Here is a 26384-nt window from a genome sequence, read left to right on the forward strand (position 1 = left end):
AATACAATAGAGTTCAGGGCCTAATACAGTTATGCAACTTATTATACTTACACAATGTGTTTGTGATATCAGCGACCTCTAGTGGGAGACATGCAGCTGCTCCTTATTTTTTTCATATTTTTTTTAAAATTTGTATTAGGATAATTCATAATTAATTAATTTCAATTAACATTTACATTGCAATTTTGAAATAAATTAAAATTTGTTATATTTAATGTTAAATTATAAATGAAAATATATTTTTTTTATCTTCTCATGGCTAAATCAGAATTCGGGCATTTCTGGCTGACATTTCTCAAGGTTATACACAAATTTAGAAAATCTGTTGGGATAACTGTAATTAAATATATAGTTAATGTAAAAGTTGGCATTATATAGTTTACATTTATTTAAATAAATAATTAAAATTGATTGAAAAATCTTTCTCAGTACTGCCTGGTGAAATGGTCAGCTGGTGTAACTTATGTATTTGCTACTGTTTGTCTTGTTAAGAAAAATAGCTCTCCTCCTCCTCCTCCTCCTCCTCTTCCTCTTCCTCCTACTCTATATCTCTGCAGCTCAGAGTCTTTACTGTTTTCTTACCCTTAGATTCATTCAGGCTCCAGTGTAAACATGTGCTCATTGCAGTTTGTAAATTCGCCTGTGTTGTTCAGTGGTTTATTTTTACTGATTTGTTGGTGTGCAGAATGTTAATTGCTACCAGAACTGTGCTCAGTGGGGGAAAGCTGAGGGAAATGAGAGGTGAGCTTTGTGGCATGTGTGCCCCACAATGTGCAAGAAAACATTAAAAGAAAATAGATTTTATACACCTTTGGCAGTTGCTAATGGTTGTAAAAATGTGAACTGTAAAACACAAATATATGCCACCTACAGTGTGAACTGCCACCCGGTTATCACAGAAAATGAGCTCTTGTCTGGGGGTGGGGGACGGTGGAGGGGAATGTAATGGTACTCATGTGCAGTATATACTCATTTTCTCCACACAAATACAATGATTGTGTTTTTATATTTGAAAAGTTTAATAACTTTTCTACCCATTAACTATTGTGCAGCTTTTTTCTTTGTGGAACAGTTCCCTTTTACCTATAATACTGTTGTTGTATAGTATCCACTTTTGTTCATAGCCCTCCATTAATTTATTCCTTCATCCTGACTTTTTCTGTTAGGTTGACTGAATAAATAAATAAATGAAGGATAGAATAGTTGCATTGAAGGCAGCATCTATGTCCTTGTGTTAGCTTATTTTAATGTATAATGTCTCTATGCACTGAGGTGAGGCACCGGACAGACCCAATATGGACCCAATAATGGACCCAATATGGACCCAATAATTCCCAATATGTTGGTTTGATTAGGGAATGTTATTTAATGGTATACAATCAATGCTTGGGCTCTCGCACGCTCCCATGCGGCGAGGTAATGGCTGCTCATAGGTTCCATAGACTATGCACGGTGAAGACATGCAAATAAGACGTATATAAAACAGTATATAATATTGGTGATATTTACACTAAGCTGAATTTTTTTTTATTTTTTTTTTTTTTTTACAATACAAATGAACAGAATCATTCAGAAATTGCATTTAAAATACAGATCAGGGAGAAAAAAAGCTTTGTTTAAAAATATCATCTCACATTAATTTTTTTAATGGAAGATAACAGGGGAGGCACTGCCTCATCACTGCCTCTCCTTACTGCACATCTCTGTACATTTCCTTGTATATGTAATCTACAATGCTGATAAAACACGACTCCGGTTCTTTTGTCACTATTGTGCGGGGAAATCGGTGCGCATGCGCAGTGACAGCCGCTCGGGTTTGTGACAGCTCCCATTTCCTGATATTAGACAGTGAATGGATTGGGGAGGAGTGAGAGCGAGTGACGTCCGAAGCGAGCATCAGTCCGCATTTAAGATTTATTTCAGAAAGCGACTCCACCTGATTCTAAAAAGCTGCAGATAAGTCTAAGCGTCTGTCTGAATCTGAAGATGGATTTATATGGGAAGGTAAGGATGTTAAGTTTTTTTTTCTATTTTGTCGAAAACGAGTCGTGGTAAGCTTTTTTTGTTGTTTGAAAAAGGGAGACAAACACAGTGATTTATGTGTGCAATTATATAAAGAAAGACTATATCTTTTTAAATGTAACATAGTAAAAATGATATGCATTGGAAGGGCTTGACATTTTATGATCCAGATATGGAATTGAGAGAAGAAAGTGAATTTCAGTAGAAATACAAAGGATTTATCTAAGAGTAATCATGCTTGAATAAAAGTGCGGGGTAACAGATTGTGAAACAACACCAGAGCATCAGAGAAGATACCTGTGGAGTGTTCAGCAAAGTCTGGACTCTGTATGTGGATCATTTCTCCTGCTGTTGCTGTAATAAACCGGACAGCTCCCGGTGCTGATACACTGGGATACACTGGGCTGTTCGCGGTGCTTACCAACTTTACTTCCTAAAAAGATTCGGTCGCTTACAGCTCCAACTATTGTTCAGTAAATTCACGGAAGCGAATATCATGAAGAATTGTATTCGATTACTTGATATTTTCAAGTGATTTTGCAACACGACGCTAAGTCAATAAACGCTGAGAGCATAGTTCAGTCGTTTCCGGTTTGGCCGCCTTGAGATATCGGGTAATATCGCGGTACTTTGGAACGAACAACTCACCATTAACATCCTCCAGATTTTTGACTGGTTTTTCAAGAAATATGTCTGGTTAATAAGATAGTAAAACATATCTAAACAAATATAATTACTACAAAATTATAAACTGTATTATGTTGGATAAAATCAATTATGAAATAAAATATTGGAATGTATAAAAAAAATACATCTAATAAGGATTTATATATTTCATAGTGTTTCTGTTCATGTTCTTCAAGTTCCCATGTAGGTTTCCTCCCACCTCCCAAAAATGTGCGTATTGGCTACATTAAATTGCCAGGAGGTGTGATTAAGTAAGAAAGTGTGTGTGTGTGGGTGAATAGATGGTTGAGTACATCCACAGTGTATTTTCAGGCACCCTGGGACACACACACACACACACACACCCACCAGATTCACTGTTGCACTGACCACAATAGAGCAATTACTGAAGATGAATTAATAAAGCGTCATGCATCACCAGCGTATTCATCTATTTCAATTTATGCACAATATTTTTTAAAATAGAATTTTGAGATTTGTTATTATTTCAAAATAAAATCATTACAGTGTCCTGTTTGTACTTTGTCATGTGTGACCATATTTTTCTCTTTGGTTTTAAAGATGGCAGCCACTCAAGATAGCAAACAGAAAGATAACTCGGATCAAAACTTTGACTACATGTTCAAGCTGTTAATCATCGGGAACAGCAGTGTTGGTAAAACGTCATTCCTGTTCCGCTATGCCGATGACTCGTTTACATCAGCTTTCGTCAGCACAGTGGGGATTGACTTCAGGGTTAAAACAGTTTACAGGAACGACAAGAGCATCAAGTTGCAGATCTGGGTAAAGTACCAGGGCTACATCTTTCCATTCTATGTGTCTCATCTGTTTAGAATTTTGTAGAATCTACAGGTTTAACACCTGACAGAAAACACAGCTGGGCCACTGCATACACTCTTGACAATGTTGGTTATTTTATCCAAACATAGCCTTTAAAGTTTATTTTTAAGCTTCAATATATTTACTAAAAAATGCAGTTTTACAAATACAGAAATAAGCAGGAAAACATGTAAGAACACCATATAAGCAAGCAACATATTAAATATAAAAACAACCACAGGGGACGTCTGGGATACGTCAGGGAAAACATGGTGTATGAAGAGAGATACGCATCTACTGCAGATGGCCATATCCTGGCCTCACATCTCATTTTCAACCACACTGTATGCAAAGTGCTCAGTGTGCCAGATCACAGCAGTTTGTCATCTTTTTAGCCCTTTCACTGCTGCAGACAGACAAGTGCCACATTAGCGGCTTTATTTCAGTTTTACAACAATTACTAGTGTCTCCATCTGCGTTAATAGGATAATCTGAGTTGTTCTAATTTGAAATAATTGATTTTAGACAAATGCAGTATATAATTATAAATTTCTATAATGTATGTATGCTTTCATGCATTCACGAAACAGAAATAATGCTCTGCAAGTTTACTGCTCTGCAGAAACTCAAAACAAAACTAAAACTTGTTAGGAGAAATGAAGAAAAACTGTCTCTTTAATTTCTTCTGTACAGGACACAGCAGGGCAGGAGCGCTATAGGACCATCACCACAGCTTACTATCGTGGAGCCATGGGATTCATCCTCATGTATGATATTACTAATGAGGAGTCCTTTGCTGCTGTACAAGACTGGTGAGTTAAAGAGGTTAAAGAGTAAAAAAAAGGTCAATCATTTTTTTCTCAACCCATCTGTTATCCATCCATTCTTTAAACTTTTCATTAATCAATTTGTATATTCCATCCATCCATCCATCCATCCATCCATCCATCCATCCATCCAGTCAACCATATATTGAATCTATTCTTCCATTCATTTAGACATTCAACAATTTATTTTTCAACTCTTCTACCTATTTTTCCATTTATCCATTAAATTATCTATATATCTATGTGCATATCTGTGTAATTTTCCAATTCACCTATCTATTTCCCCTCCATTAATAAGCTAACACAAGGACATAGATGCTGCCTTCGATTCACTTTCCATTTGTATATACCATCCATTCATCCATCCATGTAAATGTAATGTATTTTTTTAAAGTGTTTTTTAAAGAAAATTGTAAATATGTAAAATGTATCATGTTTATCAAACATATCATAACTCATTCATTCATTTATTCATTCATTTTCTCCCGCTTATCCGTAATTCGGGTCGCGGGGGCAGCAGTCTAAGCAGGCCCCCGCCTTCGACTGCTGCCCAATCCTCACAGCACCGTCCCTTACGGTCCCTCCTGCAGGTGGTGAGCCCACGGGAACAGATCATAACTTTATCAATTTATGTTTAGCATTTTATTACTATAATTACTTTGCTGCAGTAAAAAAGCTAATCCTCTAATCCTTTGATGTTGGGACACAAACAAGCCATTAATGATGCATTGCTGTCTGTTGTGTGCTTTCAGGTCAACTCAGATTAAGACATACTCATGGGACAATGCACAGGTGATCCTCGTTGGAAACAAATGTGACATGGAGGAGGAGAGGATAGTGTCTGTGGACAGTGGAAGACTTCTGGCAGAACAGCTGGGTGAGAGAAACAGTCCTGATCATTTTACTGTGTGAGGCAAAAAGGAACTCTGTAGCAGCAAAAATAGAATGAAGGAAAATAGAATGAAGTCTGTCTGGCTGTCTGTCTGTATTAATTATTATATAAATTCAATATTACACTCTACTTGTAAAATAAGGGGCTTGTGTTTTAGATTAACCTGGATAACTGTGGTTTATTCCTTGAGATCTTTAAACAACTAATTTATCTCTTTCTAAAGGATTTGAGTTCTTTGAGACAAGCGCAAAGGACAACATTAACGTCAAGCAGACTTTTGAGTCCCTGGTGGACGTTATCTGCGATAAAATGGCCGACAGTCTTGAGAGTAACCCTGCTGAAACCACCGGACCACCCACAACCAAACTAAGCGACACCGCTGTACCGCCCCAGCAGTCCGAGTGCAGCTGCTAGTGATACCTACACGAGCGTGCGTGCGTGTGAATTCTGTGCTGTTGCCAATCTTTCAATGAAAAAAAATACATCACCAAACCCCAAGGCCAAAGCTTTGCCAAGTCGTGGTAAAAAATAATTCTAGAAAAAAAACCCTCTAGATTATTATCAACGCAGGACTATAGATTACAATTGCTGAAAAAACTAAAGTATATGGTGATGTGCCAAATTATCAACGTGTCACAGGTCCCCTGTGTGATTATGTCATTGTAAAGGCCTTTTCTTATGCATTGAGGTTTAGATAATCGCAGTAGATCTCTTACACTGTGCAATATGCTGTTTGTGTCACTTAAAAAAAAAAAAAAAAAGCCATGAAATGAAATAGCAGCTGTGCTTATTCCCACTCGCCTCAGGGGAATTACCTTTGTGTGTATTCCGTTCTTTCTACAGTACCTAATGTACATATATAATTGGTAAGCTTTTGTTATCTCCTAACTAACGAGTGTTTTCTTGAGTGACGTCTATAATAGTATGTATTGGAAAAAGCTGTCATTATACACAAATAAATGTGGCCTTAAACTCTGTAAAGCTTAAAGATTCATTCCCACTTTCTGAGGTTGGACCGTTTGTGTTGGAGGAGTAATGAGAAGCGGTAGCTCAGAGGTTAAGGCGCTGGGATACTGAGTGGAAGGTCAGGGGTTCAAGCCCCAGTATTGCCAAACTTTTAGGGTTAGGGTTACGGTATCATGGCTGACCCTGTGCTGTGACCCCAGTTTTCAAACAAGTTGGGATATGCAAAGAAAAAAGAATTTCACTGTGCTGAAATGTATATATGACAAATAAATCTATTCTATACCCGACATTCCACTACATGCGATTATGAATTCACACAAAAAAGTGGCACAGATGTATGCAGTCAACCCATGCTTTCATTTATTCTGGTGCATATAAAAACATTTTTTTATCCAATTTAACCTTTTTTTTAACTAAGTTTAACTTCTACAGTTCTATCCAATAGACTGTCATAAATAAGGAATCCATTAAACAACTACATTTTCTTGTGAAACCTCCAGATAAGTTGGCATTCAGGTCACATAACAAAAAATAGTTTCCTAAATAATTTTTAGGTTTTTCTGATGTAAAAAGATGGAATAAGACAAAAAAGGAAAGGAGCCACTAATTCTATCCATTTAGGGCAATTAGGAATCTACAGTATATGTGTCAAAATTAGCCTCCATTCAAGAACTGGAGTTTATAAAGACATTCCATCCTTTATCCGAAAATTAAAAAAGCCTAATGTCCCCAATGGAAATTTAAAGTGTTTTTATATTGCATGTTTCACAGATGTCAGTAAAAAAAAAAAAACGATTTGTAATGATCTAGCATGAATCGTTTGTTTCAGTCAAAATAATTATTAACATTGACTGAAAATCCAGTCAGTCTAAATAAAAAGAAAAAAAACAAACAAAACAATTCACACAGAGTTAGAGCCATTCAAATTCACTTTGGCACACATTCATATGTTCTCCTCCAAAAGTATTGGAACGAAAAGGTCAATTCTTTCTTTTTTTCTTTTCTATATTCTGAAAATATTTTGGATAACAATTGTTAAAAAAGTCATTGCACAAGCATTGAGCAGTACCAATAAAGCATTTTGCAACTTCCCTAAAACAGAAAAAAAACACTTGGGTACTTATAACCAGATGCAGAACAGGCCAGTCAAGAAAGCAACGGAAACCGTGTGAGAGATGTGAAGATGTGAAAGTTTCCCAAACTAACGTTAAAAGAACACTTTAAGAGCGGAAATATAAAAGCATGACCACAAAATGAGGGTGTTGTGGGCAGGGAGCTTGGACTTTGGTTCCAAAGGTTCAAATCCCAGCTACGTCAAGCTAACACTCCTGGGCCACTAAGGAAAGCCGGAAATCCCACAGCTGCTCAGTTGTATGAATGATATAAATTTTAATTGCTCTGGATAAAAGCAACTGCCAAAGTGAAAATACAAATGCAGACCACTAATCAGAGTAAGAATCAGAAGCCCAGGTTGGAATAAGCAAAGAGCTATAGAGATGTTCTGTAATCAAGATCAACCTCTAGCAAAAAATGTGATGAAAAGGCAAAAGTATGGAATAAAGAAAGGATCTGATCATGATTCAAAACATATGAGCTCACGGTCAAGCAGTGTCTGTGTCCTAGTTTGGGCTTTCATAGGTGCTTCTCGAATGGACTCACTAATCATTTTAACTGGCAATTAATTGCTGGAAACTTTATCATACAGCAACACAATGACTTTAAACAAACTGTCTAGACAACAAAGACATTTTTTAGGGGAAAAGTGGGAAAGTTTTAGACTGGGCAATCAACCACCAGACACAACTGAGCATGCATTTCACCTCCTGAAGTGGAGACTGAAGGGAGAATTTAAAATCCCCCCTGAAAAGAAAAAAACAAACAAAAAACAGACAGTTAAAAGAAAAAGTGATAAAAGTCTGGAAGGCATCATAAAAATGAGAAGGCAACAGTCTGTATCTCCAGTTGATGCAGGTATTGCAAGTAGGGATTATGCAACCAAATAATAAACATTTTATACTTTGTCCTTCAGGCGTATACATTCCAATAGTAAAAATAAGGAGTGTTGTCACCAGAGGTGCCATGTTCTTAATCATTTAACACAACCAGATGTAAATATCAGAAAATGAAAGCTGAAATTCAGATCTACGGTCTTGTATTAGTCTTAAAAAAAAAAGAAAAAAGAAAAAAGGAAACAAAAGATTTAGCCTTGCCGTTCCAATACTTTTGAAGGGAACTGTGTATCCCATATGTATAATCACGTTTCCATAGTTTAGCACATATGTTGACAGCTTATAAAAACACATCAATTTGATTTGCAAAAAAAAAAAAAAAATTACAGTGTGCTGCCAAATGTAGTGATATACTTTTAGACAACAAACAAACCTCCATACTGGCCTTTTTTCATCAACTGACAAAAAGAACTTTTCATTCTCTTACATTTGAAAATGAGGAAAATAACAATAATAAAATACATTAAGGTCAATTTCCAGCCAGTAGGTCTTTTTTCTCTTTAGTGCAACGATAAGATAAGAAACTTAAATAAAAAAGTTAAGGCACAACCCTCTGGCCAAGGGACTGCTGTTTCTCTAAAGAAAGAAAACACACATAACATTGGATTTCTTCACTCCTCCACACATCTCGCAGGAGATGTTTATAGATGGGTCCTTAATATACTGAATAAGAATAAAACATTCTCTCATTAAGAGTTCTGTAATACAGCAACACCATCACCATTAGGGATGATAGAATCATTTACAATATGGTAAGAACAACAGTATGTACTGTACAGCACAATAAATACATGTAAACAGACAGAAATGAGAAACCACTGAAAGCAAGGAAACTGGCTGAGGATTAACCAAAAGAGAGAAAATCATTTGGCAATGAGATAAAAAAAAAAAAAAAAAAAAAAAAAAATCCATGTACAAGCCATTTCCAAAGGCAGGGTCTTTATACATTTTGTGTTCTTTTTTATTACATTACAGTTCCTGCTTTCTAATCCAAATATACTCACACATGCTTACTTGTCACCTGCTGCTACAGTTGGATTTGATTTCACCATGCTACAAGCTGCAGAAATGAAAATAACGGAAGTTCAGAATGGAGGTTTAGAATGGCACACAAAGCTGAACAGGTGTACTGGATGCAGTGAACGGTGCAAGTTTTAAGCAAATAAAAATAAAAATCACATTAGTGCCGATGTCCCTGTGGACCAGGGTCAACCAGAATAAGGGATGAAGAAGAAGATGACTTACTGGCCTTTAGACTCATCCTAACCAGTTCTAAACACTTAAGCATGCTGTTGTGCAGCTTCACTCTGAATCCTGGTGTACAGATGTTCATAACACACTGAGCAAGAACACTCATGTGATTGGTTGAAATTTTTGTTGAGTTAGATTCACATGCCTGGACTGGTGCTTCTGCAGCGACCCAAAATAGAACTAGAAAGAAATGTTCACGTGTACAATAGGGCCCAAAGATTCTGACTACTAATGTTACAAATTTTCCTAATTTGCATTGTTTTCGAATGGGACCATAAATGGCATAATAAGCAGAAATTACTACAATTAATCTGTTCATATAGTGAATAATGCAAATTCAAAATATTGCAAAATCTTGGATACTTAATATTCCAGATTTTGAACAGTTCCCTTACTTTTTTCAATACAGTAATCCCCCGTTTAGCACGGTGGTTACGGTCCAAAAACGCCCGCGATAAATAAAAAAACGCCAAAAACGGACGCCACTCCAATAATGCTATTTTATGTATACAGTACTGTACTGTATAAACATTTTACTTCATTTTATAATTAATAATGATATTCTTTTATTAATAAATTTTATTATTTAAACATAAAACTCCATAAAAACAATTCCCTATACATTTAATGGTCACGCTATCTGCGATAAACCGGGGGCACGAGATTCAAACTGTGGTAAAGCAGGGGAATTCCTGTATTCAAAAACCATCCATTATATGGGAAAAAGATTTTCATCATGATCTCAGACATTTGGATCGTACTACATAGTAGGGTCGAATCAATTTCACTCTCAAAAATAATGCAGAACTGTAATTCTTCTCATCACTGGTACAGAGCCATCTAAAGCATATCTTCTGAATAAAAAAAATAACTGATGTACAGTCTAAATACCCTGATATATCTTTACCCTGGCAGCTTTTGAAGAAACACCTCATAATTCCCAGGTGAAAGATACACACTGAAAATAGAAAACATATCCTCTTGATGATACCATCCTAGTGACAAGGGAATTCTGGGTGTCGATGAAAGTTGTATATTGCTTTGTACTGTATGTAGTCAATAGTATAAAGATGTACTAAAGACTACATAGTAGTATTTACACTCACCATCCACTTTATAAGGAATTCCATAACACATGACTATTGATCACTGAATCAGTCCATCAAGTGGCAGCACAACAGTGCATGTCAAAAGCTTCATGTTCGGATCTTCTAGAGTTTACACAAAATGTGTTACACCATTCCGTGTAACCTCTAAAGACAGTTGAATGTAAAAAATCCCAGGAGATCAGTTTCTGAAATCAGTTTCAACAACCATAAACTGTATTTGCAATATTTTATGAATTGTGCTGCTGCCACATGATGGGACACTTGCACAAATGACGTGTGCACAGGTGTTCCTAATAAAATGGTCAGTGAGTATACATAAAATTTAAATAGTTCAGTTCAGAGCCATTTGAGCGTCAGAATACATCTTCAGCTCAAGTGGCTCCTAAACAGGAAACTGTAAATTAAATCTGGCTGACAAAAAAGTAAAACAACGCATCAGTGAATTTGCCGTCTTCATTCTGACCTCTTTATAAATCTGTAGATCAGACTGAAGAAAAAGGAAGCTTCTTGTTTGTCCTGGCAACAAAATCTTAAGGCTTGTCTAAGCATGATTGAAAAAAATTAATCTAAACAATGATAGGTGTCAGTTACCATGTAAGTGAAGGCCTGCACCAAACGAAGCACTCTTTCTATTAAATAAAAAAAACAAACAAATGTTACTTCATAAAGACGTCACATTTCACAAAAAAAAAATCGAATAAAATAAATAATACACTCTTTGGCAGTTGCCGATTGTACATTTTTTTTTAGTTTGATTCCTTGTGCCATGAGTCATTTCTATTAGCTTTGGTAATGAGTCTATCTACACTTAGCACTGCAAATAAAGTAGATCTAGACTTTGAGGAAGAAATAACATTTAAATTGTGTAGTGAACGTCTACCAGCTTAACTATGTGTCTCCATGCAATGACGCTCCCATCAAACCATCAGTTAGAAGAAAAAGATGGTCTGATAGGTATTTTTGGCAAATGAAAGTGAAATCTACATAAATCTCTTTTCTTTTTTTTCAAACTACTACCTTAGTTAAAAAAGACAAATGTTTGTTTCAAATGTGTGCGTGGAAAAGACTTTCCTGAGTACAAAAATGGGTAAAACGGCACTAGTGATGGATAAACAAGGACCATATGGATGATGTCAGAGATGGTGATGGGAAAATGAATACACATTTTTGGATAAAGATGTACAGTACACACAGACACACAAAAAAAATAAAAATAAAAATATGAAAAACCCTACAGCTTATCCATAAATAAGTGGCTCTCATGTCTAGTATAAAAGAAGTCCAGATGCTATCTCATACTGTGTTACGTATTGGCAGTGTCCTGCTCTTCTTCATCCTCATCCTCATCCTCCTCCTCCCGTTCCACTAAAACACAGGATTCTGATATCTCGCCCTCTTCCTCTCTTTGCTCTTCTCCTACCTCCTCCCCCTCAGTCACCTGTTCGTCCAGGGGGATCTCGGTACACTCCGAGTCCTGTGTGCAAAGGGTTTTAGAGTCACTGCAGCTGTTCTCGTCCTCTTCCTCTTCTTCTTCTTCCTCTTCTTCCTCATCTGGAGGGCTACCACTGTCCTTCTCCGTGTCCGATTCTCCATCCTCTTCCAGCGTGAGCTCGAACTGAAACTTGTCATGAGTGGTGGCACGGCGCCCCTCAGTATTCGTGTCCAGTGCGGGGGACGGGCTTTGTGGGATGGTGCTTTGGTACCACTCCCTGTTGTCCTCCAGCGTGTCCAAGATGTCCTGGGCATCAGGGTGGACCAGGTCTGCCCACGTTTCCCACAGTGGGTGCACGATGTAGTCGATGAAGCCAACCTGAAGGAGAACGGAGGCAATTCAATAGGATCATATCATCAATTTTTTACAGCTTTTTTTCAATAAATGGATGGACCAAAAACATAATGTCTCCACCACCTAGTGGTAAGAATGGACTATAAAATTCCATCCTGTTACCTGTGATTTCTCAACTGAAGCATTGTGTTTGTCACACATGGGGCTGATCTCCATGCCACGTTCCCTCTCACGGTCTCCCTGGCTGAAGAACTCCTCCATGATGCGGTCTGTCCACTGGCGATACAGCTGCAATGGCTTTGTGGGGTTACTGAGGTCTGCACAGTGCACCATGTTCTGTAGCACCTGAGACACAGGCAGCAAAAAACACTGAAATGATGCCTCCTTACTGTCCTAAAGGTTCTCAGTGCTGTCTGCAAATCTCTATTCTGATTGGTCAAAATGTTTATAGCAAGTTATCAGTGTCAGAGCTATTTTATAACCTATGAAACTATATTAACTTAAAGTATATATATATATATATATATATATTTGCCAGTGTTTGTGTAGATAACTAACCTGTATCCTGTCTGAATAATTATCCAGCAGCAGAACTCCAGAACTGGTCACTTTTTTTGTCTCCACCATGGTTTTCAGATCTGCCAGTAAATTCATGTGTTTTGACATGTCTGTCGCCAGAACCTGCACATGACCCGAAACACACTCTTTAAAAAGCCCTTTGACTGTAATCATAGCACTGATAATGTGATAAAGTGCACGTAAATAGTGCGTAACTCACGATGTCAATAACCATCTTGCGCAGCGACTGTCTCTGTTTCTTGGTGAGGTTCTGGAAGATGTCACAGTTCTCCTCCTGCAGAAGCTTAAAGCCTACAGCCAGGTGATGGTTCTCCAACACAGATGAGTCATTATACATAAGAGCCAGCTCAGAGTCTAAGGGGAAAATTATACATCATTTACTTACATAAATGACCGGTTTTATATAAATGTATTTTATTATGCTTGTGTATGTATATGTTTGTAAGTGTATGTATGTACAGAGTGGTGACAATTTCAGAATGACTCCACCCACACCCAGAGTATAAGAGTGCCTGATTTTGGAGTGTTTGGATTTTGTGTGTAAGCCAGGTGCACACTTGGCCACAGTTTAGTCGTGTTTGACAAATTTTGAAAATCCTAAAAGATCCCTTATAATCGTATGCTAAAATCTGTAGTCTTTGATCGCTGGGTTGACATGTTTACCGACAGCCAATCAATGGCCGTTGCGATAATTTTTTTTTCCTCCAATCAATTTCTGGCAGTGTCAGAAGATTTAAGACACTTTCCTGCAGTGTGACTTCTCCTTCGACAACCGTCAAACCAGGAACCAACAGGTGTGCCGAACCTGATGACGCGATTAGTGTGACAGCTTCAAACCACCTCAGGTAAAACGTCGAAACGAGTCAGGTGGACAGTAAAACAAGGAGAGAAACTTATTGAGTTATAGAAGGGAAAAGGAGTGTTTGTCCATAACCTTCCCTTTTGCCCCTCCTCTTTTTGCTCCATCAAGGCATGTCATGAACAAAATTAACATTAAAGCTTTTGTTTGCTGCTATCTACTGTACCATTAGCTAGAGAGCATGGGTCTGAATGTATCACAGACTGACGGCATAAAACTTTGAATGAGTCTTTTTCTTGTGTGTGTCTAGACGTAGTCGTAGTCGTACGGTCTGATATTATGACAAGCGAGATTCTACAGTGTGACACGGGGATCATGTTTGTACAGTCTGACAAACAACAATCGCAAAGGACTATTAAATCGTCTGCATTAGGCAGCCGTGTGCACCTTCATAATCGAAGCACCAACTGAGAGAAGCCCTTTTTAAAGAACGCTATTCATTTCTTTAGAACAGGAACAATAGAAGTGTATAATGTATGCTGTACAAAAGCTTTAAGGTGTATGGAAGCTCCTGTATATTTTATATTATATGTATAAATGCATGTTGTCTTTAATAATAACACAACATTTTCCATACATAACAAAAGCCCCCTATACACGGTCTGCAGAGTAAAGAACCTCGTATACCGGCATGCCACACGAGTCTGGCTCTTTTCTGAAATAAATCTTTACCATCCAACATCACATGCACTGAAAGCTGTTTCGCTTTCCCCCACGGCAGGCGCACATGAAACAAGTTCAACTCTTCACTGCCTTAAGTTCTGTGATGCTTCACGTGATCTGTGTGTTACATGAAGGCCAAAAAAAGCACAGAATATTTCAAAGCAGTGCAATTTTAGAGCAGTTTTTCTAAAAGTGGCAGCTTGGAGTCCATACTTGGTTTATTTTTAGAGGACAGAGGCAGAGGCACAAAAAAATAATGGGTCATGGTGACAACATCTTGACTGATAAGCCTGTTCTCACTCTGTCAGCATGATGTTCTGCCCTGCTGGAAGGACAGAGAGAGCACCGACTTACTAGTGTTAATGAGGAACTGGTTGGAGACGCCAGGATGATCGACATCATGTATCGCGCTGGCAAATATGGCGGCGAGAATCTCTAAATCTGTGAAAACGGCCTAATAAACAAAACAGAGAAGAGAGGAGGATTTGAAAAAAGCATTTGTTTACTCGTCTAAGATAAAGTAAATCAAGGAACACAATGCAATCTGGTTCAGAAATCTCAAAAGACAGGAATGCAATCAGCGCAAGAGTGGGTTATTAAACCGACCCATATAATGAAGCAATTTTACCAAACACTTAGTGTGTTCACACAGAAATATCTGATAAATAGAAAAAAATAACTAATTTAGCAATACATTTGATCAACACATTTATATGAACCCTAGTAATCTAATATTATGAAAGTTTTTTAATCAGTCACCATAATTTTATTTTCATAACATTACTAAGTTACCAATCTATCAGTCTAACAACATTTCATTGTAGTTTATTTTAGTTCAACTTTTTTTTGTAAAGTGCTTTTAAGATTAGAGAAGAAAAAAAGCAGCTTCACTGAAACCTGGATGTAGATTATAAATCATTACACAGTAATTCTACAAATGTATACTATATCATTATACTACAGTATATACAATCTATATATAACTTACTATAAAATATACTATATCTATACTAACTGTACACCAAGTCAAACAATATTAAATATGTTGAAAGGATCTTCTGATATCATTATAATATACGGGAATACGCGTTCTGAGCTGAGCACAGTGTAATGCAGTAGAGCTGCTACTATTTGTGGCTGTAACTATTATTACTTCTTTACATTTCTCATTGGACTGAAGGTTACTGGCTGGAAATGAGTCGCTATAATGTAATTTTATATGTAAATATTTATCTGTGAGTTTAAAGTTGCAAATTCTACATATTGTAACCCTTATGAAAGAGGTTGCTGTTCTCACAGAGACAAACTTTCTACTAGAATCATCTGATGGCTGCAATTAAAAAAGAAAAACAAAATGAGTTTAGCTATATATATATATATACACACACACACATATATACATGTGCTAAATAATCCACAGTGACTGAAACTCATCTTCCAAAACTCTTGATCAAAATGATTTTTCTGAGCCGGTGTGTTAAATTTGAAGAAGGGCAATTCGAAAAACTGAAGTTTGTTGTGTGGTACCTCGAGAGCAGGACTAGAGAGCAGCACATGAGTGGACTGAGTCACGTCGGCAGCGTGGATGTTGTTGTGGTAGGCAACATCGCCATGGTAATGGTCTTCTAACGTCATCAGATACGTTATAAAAGTGTCAAGTGGAATTTTAAACGTTTTTAATAAGTCTCTCTCCTGTAGGGTAACAGATAGGAGAAGAAAATAAAAAAAAACGGTATAAAGTGGCACTAAACAGTAATAATGATGACTAATGCCAAATAGGAAAGTTGCACAAATAAAACAAACAAAAAAAAAAATTCACACCTGGAATATTGTGTGCATCATAACTGTTAAAGGTCTGTTGCCAGAGAACTCTGTGACTTTGAAAACATTAAGGCCCCATTTGTTTACATCTTCAAGCTCCTTAAATGGAAAAAAAACAAGTGTTATGTTTCATGAAATAAATACAGAGAGTATCTAGAATTTACATTTCCTCAAATCCAATGAAGCTGGCTGAATCTCAAATTGACATTTTTATGTTAATAAAAAGTGAGAACTATTTTGTCCAGGTCATAAAAACAATTACAGTGTGATATCATTTCCACCAAGTGTCAGTGCATCATTTCTTTGTCCAGTGACACTGCACACACCTTAGACAGTTCCTCCTCTGTGTCCGTCTTAACTCCGAATCGAGGGATGTTGGAATTGGTGAGGCTGGAACTGTGAGTGAGCTTCTTCACGCCGCTGATCTGGGACATCGGCCGCTTCTTCTTTTCCTTGTCCTTCTGCGACTGTGGAGACGGCATTTCCACTTCATGCTGCTTGTCTGAAAAGGCAAAAGTGAAAAAGTAAAGAAACTGCATTCATATGTTAACATATTCTCTATTTAGTGTTGGATATAAGTGAGTCAGTTATTTAGAATTTTAGATGTGGGTTTTATGTTCAGATTTTAATTCCTAGTTTTGGAATATCTACTGATTATTTTCTGTACACAATCAAGCATTTACACTAAGAAAATTAAAAGATTTATAATAAAATGGAGTATAACTGCTATAACTAGTTCCATAAAAAAAGTAAAAAAGAATGAATTTTTTTAAATAAAATTAATTCTATAGCCACATTATTGCAAAAAAATCTCAGCTGTTCTTTGCATTTCACTATACCAAATCTCTGTGGGCCCACACTCCATTCATGGCTCATGGCATTATGTCACATTATGAAACATGTTTATGATTTTCATTACCACGTACCTAAAAAAGTATTGGAGATGTACTCAGACACCTGGTTTCCAGAGCGGCTCATTTCAGACAGGTGGGTTAACTCTCGGTTCAACATCCTCTTGAACTGTAAAGGCATGAATATGCATAGTTATATACTTTCACATCCAGATTATATTCCTACCTAGAACTTCAGACAACATTTAAATTGCTGTAAAAGAAAGTGTGATGCAAATTAATACCAACAAAACTGACGTTTTTTATACAATCTCACGTATAGGCAATTAAGCTCCCCATTCACCCAAAAACAAGATAAAACTTGATCTAGATAATCTTGTCTTGTTCTTATTTTTAATATTCGGTTTGGCTCCAGATGGTCTGGAAACTCAAGGCTGAGTTACTCTGATGAGCCATAACACATCTCAACGAGGTCACAATGACACACTCAGTCACGGGGTAGGAGACCTCGAACACACGGGCAGCAGAAATACAGTGTCTTGTACAGAAATACAAGAAGCTGACACTAAGCAGGACTGAAGACAGTGTTGAATCATTTTTAGGCGCAGAGGAATGAACCATTACAAAACATTTACATGACATAGAAAAAAGAAAAAAAAAGAAAAACGCTGTGTGGGAAGTGAGACATGGAAATGGCAGCAGTGAGGACTCAGTTAGACATTAGTGAGATAAACAACAACATTTGGCCGTACATTTCGAGACATTATCTGAGAAACAACAGCAACTGCAAGAAAAACAATGAAACAGTCATACATTCACAACGCTATACACTGGACACCATCTACCAATAAATAAACTCATTTACACTTCCATGTATCTAATCTCTTTCTCTCTCAGTGTATAAAGGAGATTATTGTCATTGTCACAGAAATTCATGTCTTAGATGCTAATTTATCGAAAAGAATATAACAAAACCTGAGTCAAGACACAATAAACACAACAAATAAAAAATCAGTTCAATTACACATCCTTTGCATCTTTCTATCTACCCCCCCCCCCCACCACCACTCTCTCTTTCCTTTTGTTTGTGTGTATCTGAGCAATACGGTTTATAGATTATATATACCCTTGTATCTCTGAGGCAACACTTCCCCAATCTGTTACCAGAAAGTTGGAGACACACAATTGTATAGAACATCTTTGAATGCAGTAGCATTCCATTTTCCCTTCACTTAAACTACGGGACTCAAACCTGTTCCAGCATTACAATGCCCATGTGCACAAAGCCAGCTCCATAAAGATATGCTTTATATGGGTTGAAGTGGAAGATCTTGAGTGGCCTGCTAAAGACTGCTAACCTTCACCCATATTGAACAACTTTGGGATGAAATGGAATGCTGACTGCACCCCAGGCCTCCTCACCTCACTCACATCTGTACCTGACTTTACTAACATCCTTGTGGCTGAATGAGCACAAATCTCCACAAACACAATCTAATATCTAGAAGAACAACTTCCCAGAAAAATAGAAGGATATTATAACAGCAATTTGGGAGTAAATGTGTAAATGTTAAAATAGCACATCTTATGGTAATGTGTTCACAAACTTGTCCATATAGTGAATTAATGTATAGAAAATCAATCCTTTAATTCTTAACCATTTAAACTCTCAGGTCAGAACTCTTTAATATCATCAATCATCAATCATTGACATCCATGTATCCGTCTGTGTGTGTATCTAACCATATGATTCTGTGCCATTTGAAGACCTTGTATCTCACAGGCACTAATTTGTAGGTAAAAACAAAAAGTATATTCTTAACTCTTTAAGCACTTGAGACCTGGACTAATTCTTCTTGCTAAATTCAGCAGTAAACCCATGCATTTACCCATCAATGATATTCATTCTGTTTTTCAGTGTTATCAGAAAAGGTTTCATCTCCACTGTTATAAATTTATAAGAAAGAAAAGAAAATGTATTATAAACCTCATAAACTCCCAGTTTTTAATGATAGGCTCTCATTCCTTAACTGTTCATATTAATTTTAGTAACTAATTAATAAATAATATTTTTTACAAGCAGTCAACTTCCTCAATCATCCGTCAATGTATGTATGAATCAGAAAATATGGTTCTGATAGTATATCTGTTTTTCTACACTGAAAGAAGCAGCTCTTCTATCACCAGTGTGAAGAGGAAAGGGGAAAAAACACTAGTTATAAACTTTAAACATTATACTCCCTTAAACTCTCAGGGTATTTTTTAAATGTTTCTTAAATTTGTAATTGTTTTGAGTGGTTCTGACAAATAAAATTAAAGTCATATGTACGTATGTATCGTAAATACGTAACAACCGGCTCACTACATGCATATACAAATTATGAATACATTATTAAACACTTTAAATAAAGATACAGTGTTTCTTGGGGAATTTAACCACATCATTTGTCCGTTACTTTGCAATTTGGGGTATGCGTCTTTCATACTTTTATTTTTTTAAATATGCTCTTTTTTATTGTCTTCTCATATTTATTATGTAGGTGAGTGTTCATCTGTACTCTACTGGAACTGTGATTAGTACCAAAACAATGGATTGCGAGGTGAATCAGAAATACATTGCAGATGTTTACGTCATGACCTTAAAGATGAACTGTCTAATAGCCAATGAACAAGATTGTATTGTTAATTTCTATTGGTTCATTTATTATAAAATGTTTACACCATGTAAAGGACAGTTAGTGCTTCAGAATGGTGTAAATACAAAAGCAGAAGAAAAAACATTCAGGCGGTTTACATATGACAAGAACCCCATATAACCATTAGGAAAAAAAATAATTAAATAAAGACACCCCTTACTGTTAAACAATGCGTCGAGGACCAGCTTACCTTTATGTATCCCCAAGAAACAGTAAGCAAGTAATTTGCCTCGGGCATTTTGAGAAGCAAGATTTTCCGTATAACAGATAAAAATAGCACAGCTTAGCTTGAGAGATGAAAATGACAATAATACAAAAGCATTATTAAAGCATTGGGACTGAAATATTCCACATCATACGTCTGCAATAAGCTAGAACGCCATCATTGTTTAGACATTTCTCCAAACGATCCAAAACTTCATTCCTCAACGTAACCTGCATTTGTCACGTATACCAGATTCCAAGTAAAACGGATAGATGAGCGAGCCGAGTGCATGATTCGGAGCATACAGCGAACTCAGAGATGCTCATGGCTGAGAGGCAGAAAATACTCCGTCAACAGCTTCCAAATAAGGCTCTGTTTCACACCATCATCATTCAGGTGAGAGTAGCTCTGACTGCAGCCCCCGCTCACTCGCCGAGGATCAGCCTAAGCACATTGCTGGAGCTTATTGGTCAGACTGAGGTCTGTGCAACTCTGAGAGGTGGGATCTGTCTTTCCAGCCCTGCCCCCCCATCACTGGAGCTGTGCAGCTCAAAAGCAGAGCAATCCCCATGATACCTGTTCATAATCAAATGAACATGAAGTACTGTATGTGGGAAACTGTGCAGTTTGTGACGCTGCTGTGTGTGTGTGTGTGTGTGTGTGTGTGTGTGTGTGTGTGTGTGTGTGTGTGTGTGTGTGTGTGTGTGTGTTTGTGTGTTTCAATCAGAGTGAGGTAATCAGTATGACATGACTGAAACGTAGGTATTGTCTCATCCTGTGGTATAAAATATTCATTGAGAGGAGAAAGATTCACAGGTTTCGCTCATGTGGGGAGATAGAGAGCATATGTGAAAATCTATTATAATGACTTTGCTCAAGAAGACTTGTTCTGTTCTGTGATAACATGAATGCACCAGAGGCATTTTTGTATCTTGTTTTTTTTAAAGCTACAATTAGGAATTTGCAAAACCATTTCCGTTTCGAAATGTTCCATTTTGAACTTTAACAATTTTCATGACTCTTGGATAAATAGCCTTTCTCTATAAATATGCACCAGTGTAAATGGCTATAAGCCTGCTTACACTGTACATAAAAGAGGCTTTAAGACAAAAACAAAGCCATGCTCTACTTGGGTCATACAAGGTACGAAATGATAGTTAGTTGCTTCATTCCTTAAATGATGTCCTTTAAAAAAATGCAATATAATAAAGGCTGCCTGACTTTTTCGTATGTAATCTGAAACCAAGTAATTACATGCTCACAAGATGTAATTGAGCACTACAACACACAAATCCACATACAGTACTAACATATAATACAAGCTTTTACAAATGAAATATTGTGCAAAAATCACTGGAGCATTTTGCAGTATCTATCTATCTCTCTATCTCTCTATCTCTCTATCTCTCTATCTATCTATCTATCTATCTATCTATCTATCTATCTATCACTGTTCGTTTTCATAGGAGCAGCTGTACATCTGCTCACAAACCTAATCACCTAATCAGAAGGCAGCAGCACAGTGCATAAAATCATGTATATTCAGTTCAACAAACATCAGCATGAAAAAGTGTGACATCTTCGTCCTTGGGGCTGGTTTTGAGCAATTCAGAAACTGAAGATCTCCTGGGATTTTCAAACGAAACAGTCTAGAGTTTCTAAAAAATGGAGCGAAAGACAAAAAACAGTGAGTGAGTGAGTGAGTGAGTGAGTGACAGTTCTGTTTATGGAAACGTATCATCAGAGGAAGATGAACAAAACTGGAAAGTTGTAGTGATTTTTATTTCTAATTTTCCAAAGTACAGTTTGGGTGAATCTGTGCCCAGCTTCAGATTCCTGTATTTGCCTGACAGAAAAGGAACCCAATGTGGTCTTCTGATGTTTCAGCCTGTCCACATTATTGATCGATTTCTGTGAGCATTCTGAGATGCTTTTCTGCTCATCACAGTTAAAGAGTGATCATTTGAGTTGCTATATCAATCCCTGCTACTAAAACCAATCTGGCAAACATGCAGAGCCTCTGCTTACAGGATGTCTTTTGTTCACACATACTGTGTCACAGAGAATATATGTTTTCTTCACTCTGATGTTTTACAATTTTTCTCAGTTGCTTTGGAGCATTTCTTGAATCGTCCTTAATATTTCCAAACCAGTTCTAAAAAACTATTGGACCAAACAGCACAATACATTGGATTGCAAAAAAAGCCTCTACCTTTCCACAAAATCTTCAGTTCATCTCTCAAAAGTAAGTATTTCTGTCAATGAACATGTCATTCACATCAGAATGAAAAATCTCTGCATATTTAATATATAGATTGCAAGAGACCAGACAGGATTCACATTTTTACTGTACTGTACAAGTGCTTGTTTATTTTTTAGTTGTTCATCCATTTTCTGAATTTATAATATTATGTTTTGTATACACTCTCCAATTGAAAGTTCACAAGCTTTACCTTGACCTTTGACCTTTTAGATTATTTGTTGATCTGATGCTGTACACTCCCCTTCATTAGTAAAACTCAAGATTCATCTGCACAATTCATCAATTGAAGAAACATTTACCAAAAAAAGTTTTATAGACATTTTAGATGACAGATGATGACAGCTGGTTTAACCATTTTCAATGACTTATGCAATAAACTGATGCTGAGATGTTTTGGGGGGCTACGACTATTCAGCTGAAACCAGTATAATATATTTTGATCAACATGACATAAACAACTAATAATGTAGGAAACAGCAGACAATTGTACACATTTGATTAAATGAATGTACAAAAGCATTCGCAATTTGATCAAAGCAACAAGAAATGTTCCAATGATGAGCACAAGTGACTAAATGATGTGGAGGTTAACCGAATATTTTTTTAATTTTGAGAGTTTTATTTCTGATCTAAGAAACGCTACAAAGTACTGAGAAAAAAAAAAAAAACTGTAAGTGAACTCTGATTCAAGCTCCTGAAGTCCATCTGCATAACATTATGGTGTGTTTCTATATCTATATCTATATCTATATCTATATCTCTATCTATCTATCTATCTATCTATCTATCTATCTATCTATCTATCTATCTATCTATCTATCTATCTATCTATCTATCTATCTATATATCTATATATATATAGTGATAGATAGATAGATAGATAGATAGATAGATAGATAGATAGATAGATAGATAGATAGATAGATAGATAGATAGATAGATAGATAGATAGATAGATAGATGGATGGATGTTTCTGGATAACGGAGGAATGTAGGATACAAAAGGGTGGTTGTTTTGAGATACTACAAAAAAAAAATTCACTCATTGATATTCAGCAAGTGCTTTATCCTGGTCAGGGACATGATGAATCTGAAGAATCTCCCGGGAAATCTGGGCCCCTTTTTTAGACATGGGAAATGGAAAATACTGGAAAAAGCCCATGCAAAAGAATATGCAACACTAAGTTTATGATTAAACCGGGAGCTTTACCCCATTAAACCCACAGGAACCTTCTTTCGGTCAAGATATACATTCCTGACTCCAACTATAGACAATTTTCTCCATCGTTACACAACGATATTCTTCAAGATAAATAACTGAATAAGAAGTTCTAATGGATGTCACTCTCTCCTTAATAATATAAGAATATTGTGTGTATGATACACTGAAAGCCCATATTTTGATATGTAACATGACACCCAGCCCTCAACTATAATTAACACACCATGCGTGAGAAACGATTATTAATTAAGTCAATGACCATGAATGTAAATCCGGTGATAATCATCTATGGTCTTTTCAATAGTCCCAGAATAGTTGCGATAGTGTGGACAGTAGAGGGATAGGCGAAAGGGTGACGTGGGATTGTTTCACACTTCTGCTCCCTCAGAGACGATGGAAGAACGCTGCCTCATTTACAGCTTTCCTGGAGCAGATGAGCCAGTCATAATCGGGCAATGTGGGCTCATGCGGACACGCGCGTGTTGTTTCTATTGTCGATATGTCTGCAAGGTGTTAAAACACTCACTCTTGGTGGCAAACGAGGAAAAAAACCCAACAGAAAAACAAGATGTGAGCCAATTTTTTGCTGTGATTTCTCTGTAAAATGTATTTTTCTCCTGTTGACTGAGATCTAAATAGCAACTCTATTTTGAATGTGTGGCATGAATTTAAAAATAAACCCTACAAAGAACTGAAAGTCCATAGATAGATTTTTATGTAATAATACCAAAAATGTAAAAAATTACTTTCATAACAAAACACTTTCCACTGAGAGGAAATGTTTATGGTATGGAATCTTTTTTTTAAATTAATGACAGCATCTAAAGGCTGACTTTCGTAGCTCATACCCATGCGCACACAAGCCCGCAAACTCTGACATCCTGCATGGGCAAACTTTTCTTCATAGTCCACATTGTTTTTCTCTAATATGTAGCAAAATGTCTGACACACTGCATTGGCATTTTTTTCAAATTGCTCTTATTCTCCAGGAATCTATTTAATGCTTTAGTTCATTATGTATTTCCATGGAGTAGTAATACAATGTTTCCTTTGTATTTAAACCACTTTTTCTTGTGGTAAGTAACATACTATACAGACTATAAAGCCCATAATTTATACGAGAAGGACATCAATCTAGACATCAGTCTTCTCCACTAGTATTAAATCAGCAAAACCAATTGTTTTATTGGCTATAAACTAAAGACATATAGGATTTGGGACCAAAGTATGAACATCAGGCAATCAGAATTTCAACTTTTATTTCTAGATATTTAGATCTAAATGTGTAAACATAGAACATAACACTTTTGGTGGCAGATCACCATATTATTATAGGAAATAAAAGTAAATAGGACATAATAGTTGATTGCATTATTGCATTTTGTGGTATGGACCCTATATCTCTGCTCTCAGTCTTCTCTGAAGTGTGTTGTTATATCTTTACCCCTGGAAAGTTTTTCCAAGAAATGCCACTGGTGTCGAAAGCAATGGATAAAATTATAAATACTGCAAATAATTAAAGGCTGGCATAGAGAAGGAATTGCGTACTTAAAGGTTATGCAATTTATATGTTTAGGGTTCAATCATAAGCTCTAGTTACGATTTTGGTGGGGTTCCATGTCTCTCATCGTGTCTGTCTGGGCTTCCCAGTTTCCTCCTACCTCCCAAAAACACGTCTGTTCACCAATAAGATACACAACATAGCCCCCTGGACTACATTTCTGTGTGCATGCAGTGACCAGACATCATATCTGAGTTGTATTCTTGCCTCAAGTGTGTAATCTTGAAATAAACTCCAGCATTTACATCAAAGTGTAGACTGAAGGTGAATGAAAGTATGAATGAATGAACGAATGAATAAATAAATGAATGATCACTCATTTTTATAGTAATGTTATATACATCTACACTTTTTTAATCATAGATTGTTAACTTGTATATGCATAACATACATGTACAATATATCACAGGCACATGTCTATATAACGGGGCAATATACTGCGTACAGAATGAAATCATTTAATTCAGAAAAGGAATAAAAACAGGCACTGATATTGGCAGCGTAAAATGGATTTGTGTTGTGATGCTGCTGCTGCTGGCGGGATTGAGCAACAAAGCGATCCGACAGGCCTTGTGCGTTACCATGGATACGCTATGGGGTGGGGGGGGGGGGGTAATCGAAGTGGAAACAACAAGATGTGAATGCTAGTGTTCTTACACTAATAGGTAACCACTTGTGTAGGATCCTTGGCTGTGTATGTGCTGCATCACTGGCATGTCTAACGCGTTGGGATATTTGAGTAGTGCTTCTGTGGCGCAGCTGACTGGCTGGGGCTGATTAGCATGCTGCATGTGTGCTAAGACCCTGATGGAGAGTGTGAGCATGCTCAGTGCGGCAGACAAGCGATTTTTGCTCCTATCGCCGTAAAACACTCAGGGCTAAAATTGGGTTTATAGAAACAAGAGCTTCACCATGCGGTGCAACACAATGTAAATACACACAAAAAATACACAACACACACAGAGCGACCTAGCCTTGAACAAAGACCATGTGCTGTAATTAAATGAGGTTATTGACAGGAAACATAGCTCCTCCAAAAAAACGTGTCACCAGAGACTTCAGGAAGGTCAGAAACCAGGAGCTGATCTAAACATAAAAGATAAAATTGCTGAATGAAGATTCTACCTGAACCTGTTACTCCTTCTCAGGAGTAGTAAACAAGGAGGCCTGTGGGAAACTGATAAGTAAGAAGAGGACTCAGGGTCAGAGACATGAAAAACAAGGGTACTTCAGGAACCTCACAGGAACCATTTTTTGACTCCTGGACCACTTTTTATCATTACAACCATGCCCAAA

The 26384-nt window shown here is 36.8% G+C and overlaps 2 protein-coding genes across 9 annotated transcripts in view; one reads left to right on the forward strand and one right to left on the reverse strand.

The window, feature by feature from the left end:
- Positions 1-1793: 1793 nt before the first annotated feature.
- Positions 1794-6228, forward strand: rab3c (RAB3C, member RAS oncogene family). Its single transcript, XM_083555458.1, has 5 exons — positions 1794-2004; positions 3271-3492; positions 4222-4340; positions 5108-5232; positions 5471-6228. The coding sequence occupies exons 1-5, from the start codon at positions 1987-1989 to the stop codon at positions 5659-5661; spliced, it is 675 nt and encodes a 224-aa protein (XP_083411584.1). The 5' UTR covers positions 1794-1986; the 3' UTR covers positions 5662-6228.
- A 334-nt stretch (positions 6229-6562) lies between these two features.
- Positions 6563-26384, reverse strand: part of pde4d (phosphodiesterase 4D, cAMP-specific) — a 168714-nt gene continuing 148892 nt past the window's right edge. For all 8 annotated transcript variants that reach the window (XM_083555344.1, XM_083555345.1, XM_083555343.1 and 5 more), the window contains 9 exons: positions 17217-17310; positions 16617-16792; positions 16291-16389; positions 15997-16161; positions 14824-14923; positions 13147-13301; positions 12927-13049; positions 12531-12713; positions 6563-12392 (listed from right to left, as the gene is read on the reverse strand). In XM_083555344.1, coding sequence (XP_083411470.1) covers positions 11886-12392; positions 12531-12713; positions 12927-13049; positions 13147-13301; positions 14824-14923; positions 15997-16161; positions 16291-16389; positions 16617-16792; positions 17217-17310 — 1602 coding nt within the window. In that variant the 3' untranslated portion in view covers positions 6563-11885. The remainder of the gene's footprint in view (positions 12393-12530; positions 12714-12926; positions 13050-13146; positions 13302-14823; positions 14924-15996; positions 16162-16290; positions 16390-16616; positions 16793-17216; positions 17311-26384) is intronic.

This window comes from Silurus aristotelis (assembly GCF_946808225.1).
Source record: "Silurus aristotelis genome assembly, chromosome: 11".
Classification (NCBI taxonomy): domain Eukaryota; kingdom Metazoa; phylum Chordata; class Actinopteri; order Siluriformes; family Siluridae; genus Silurus; species Silurus aristotelis.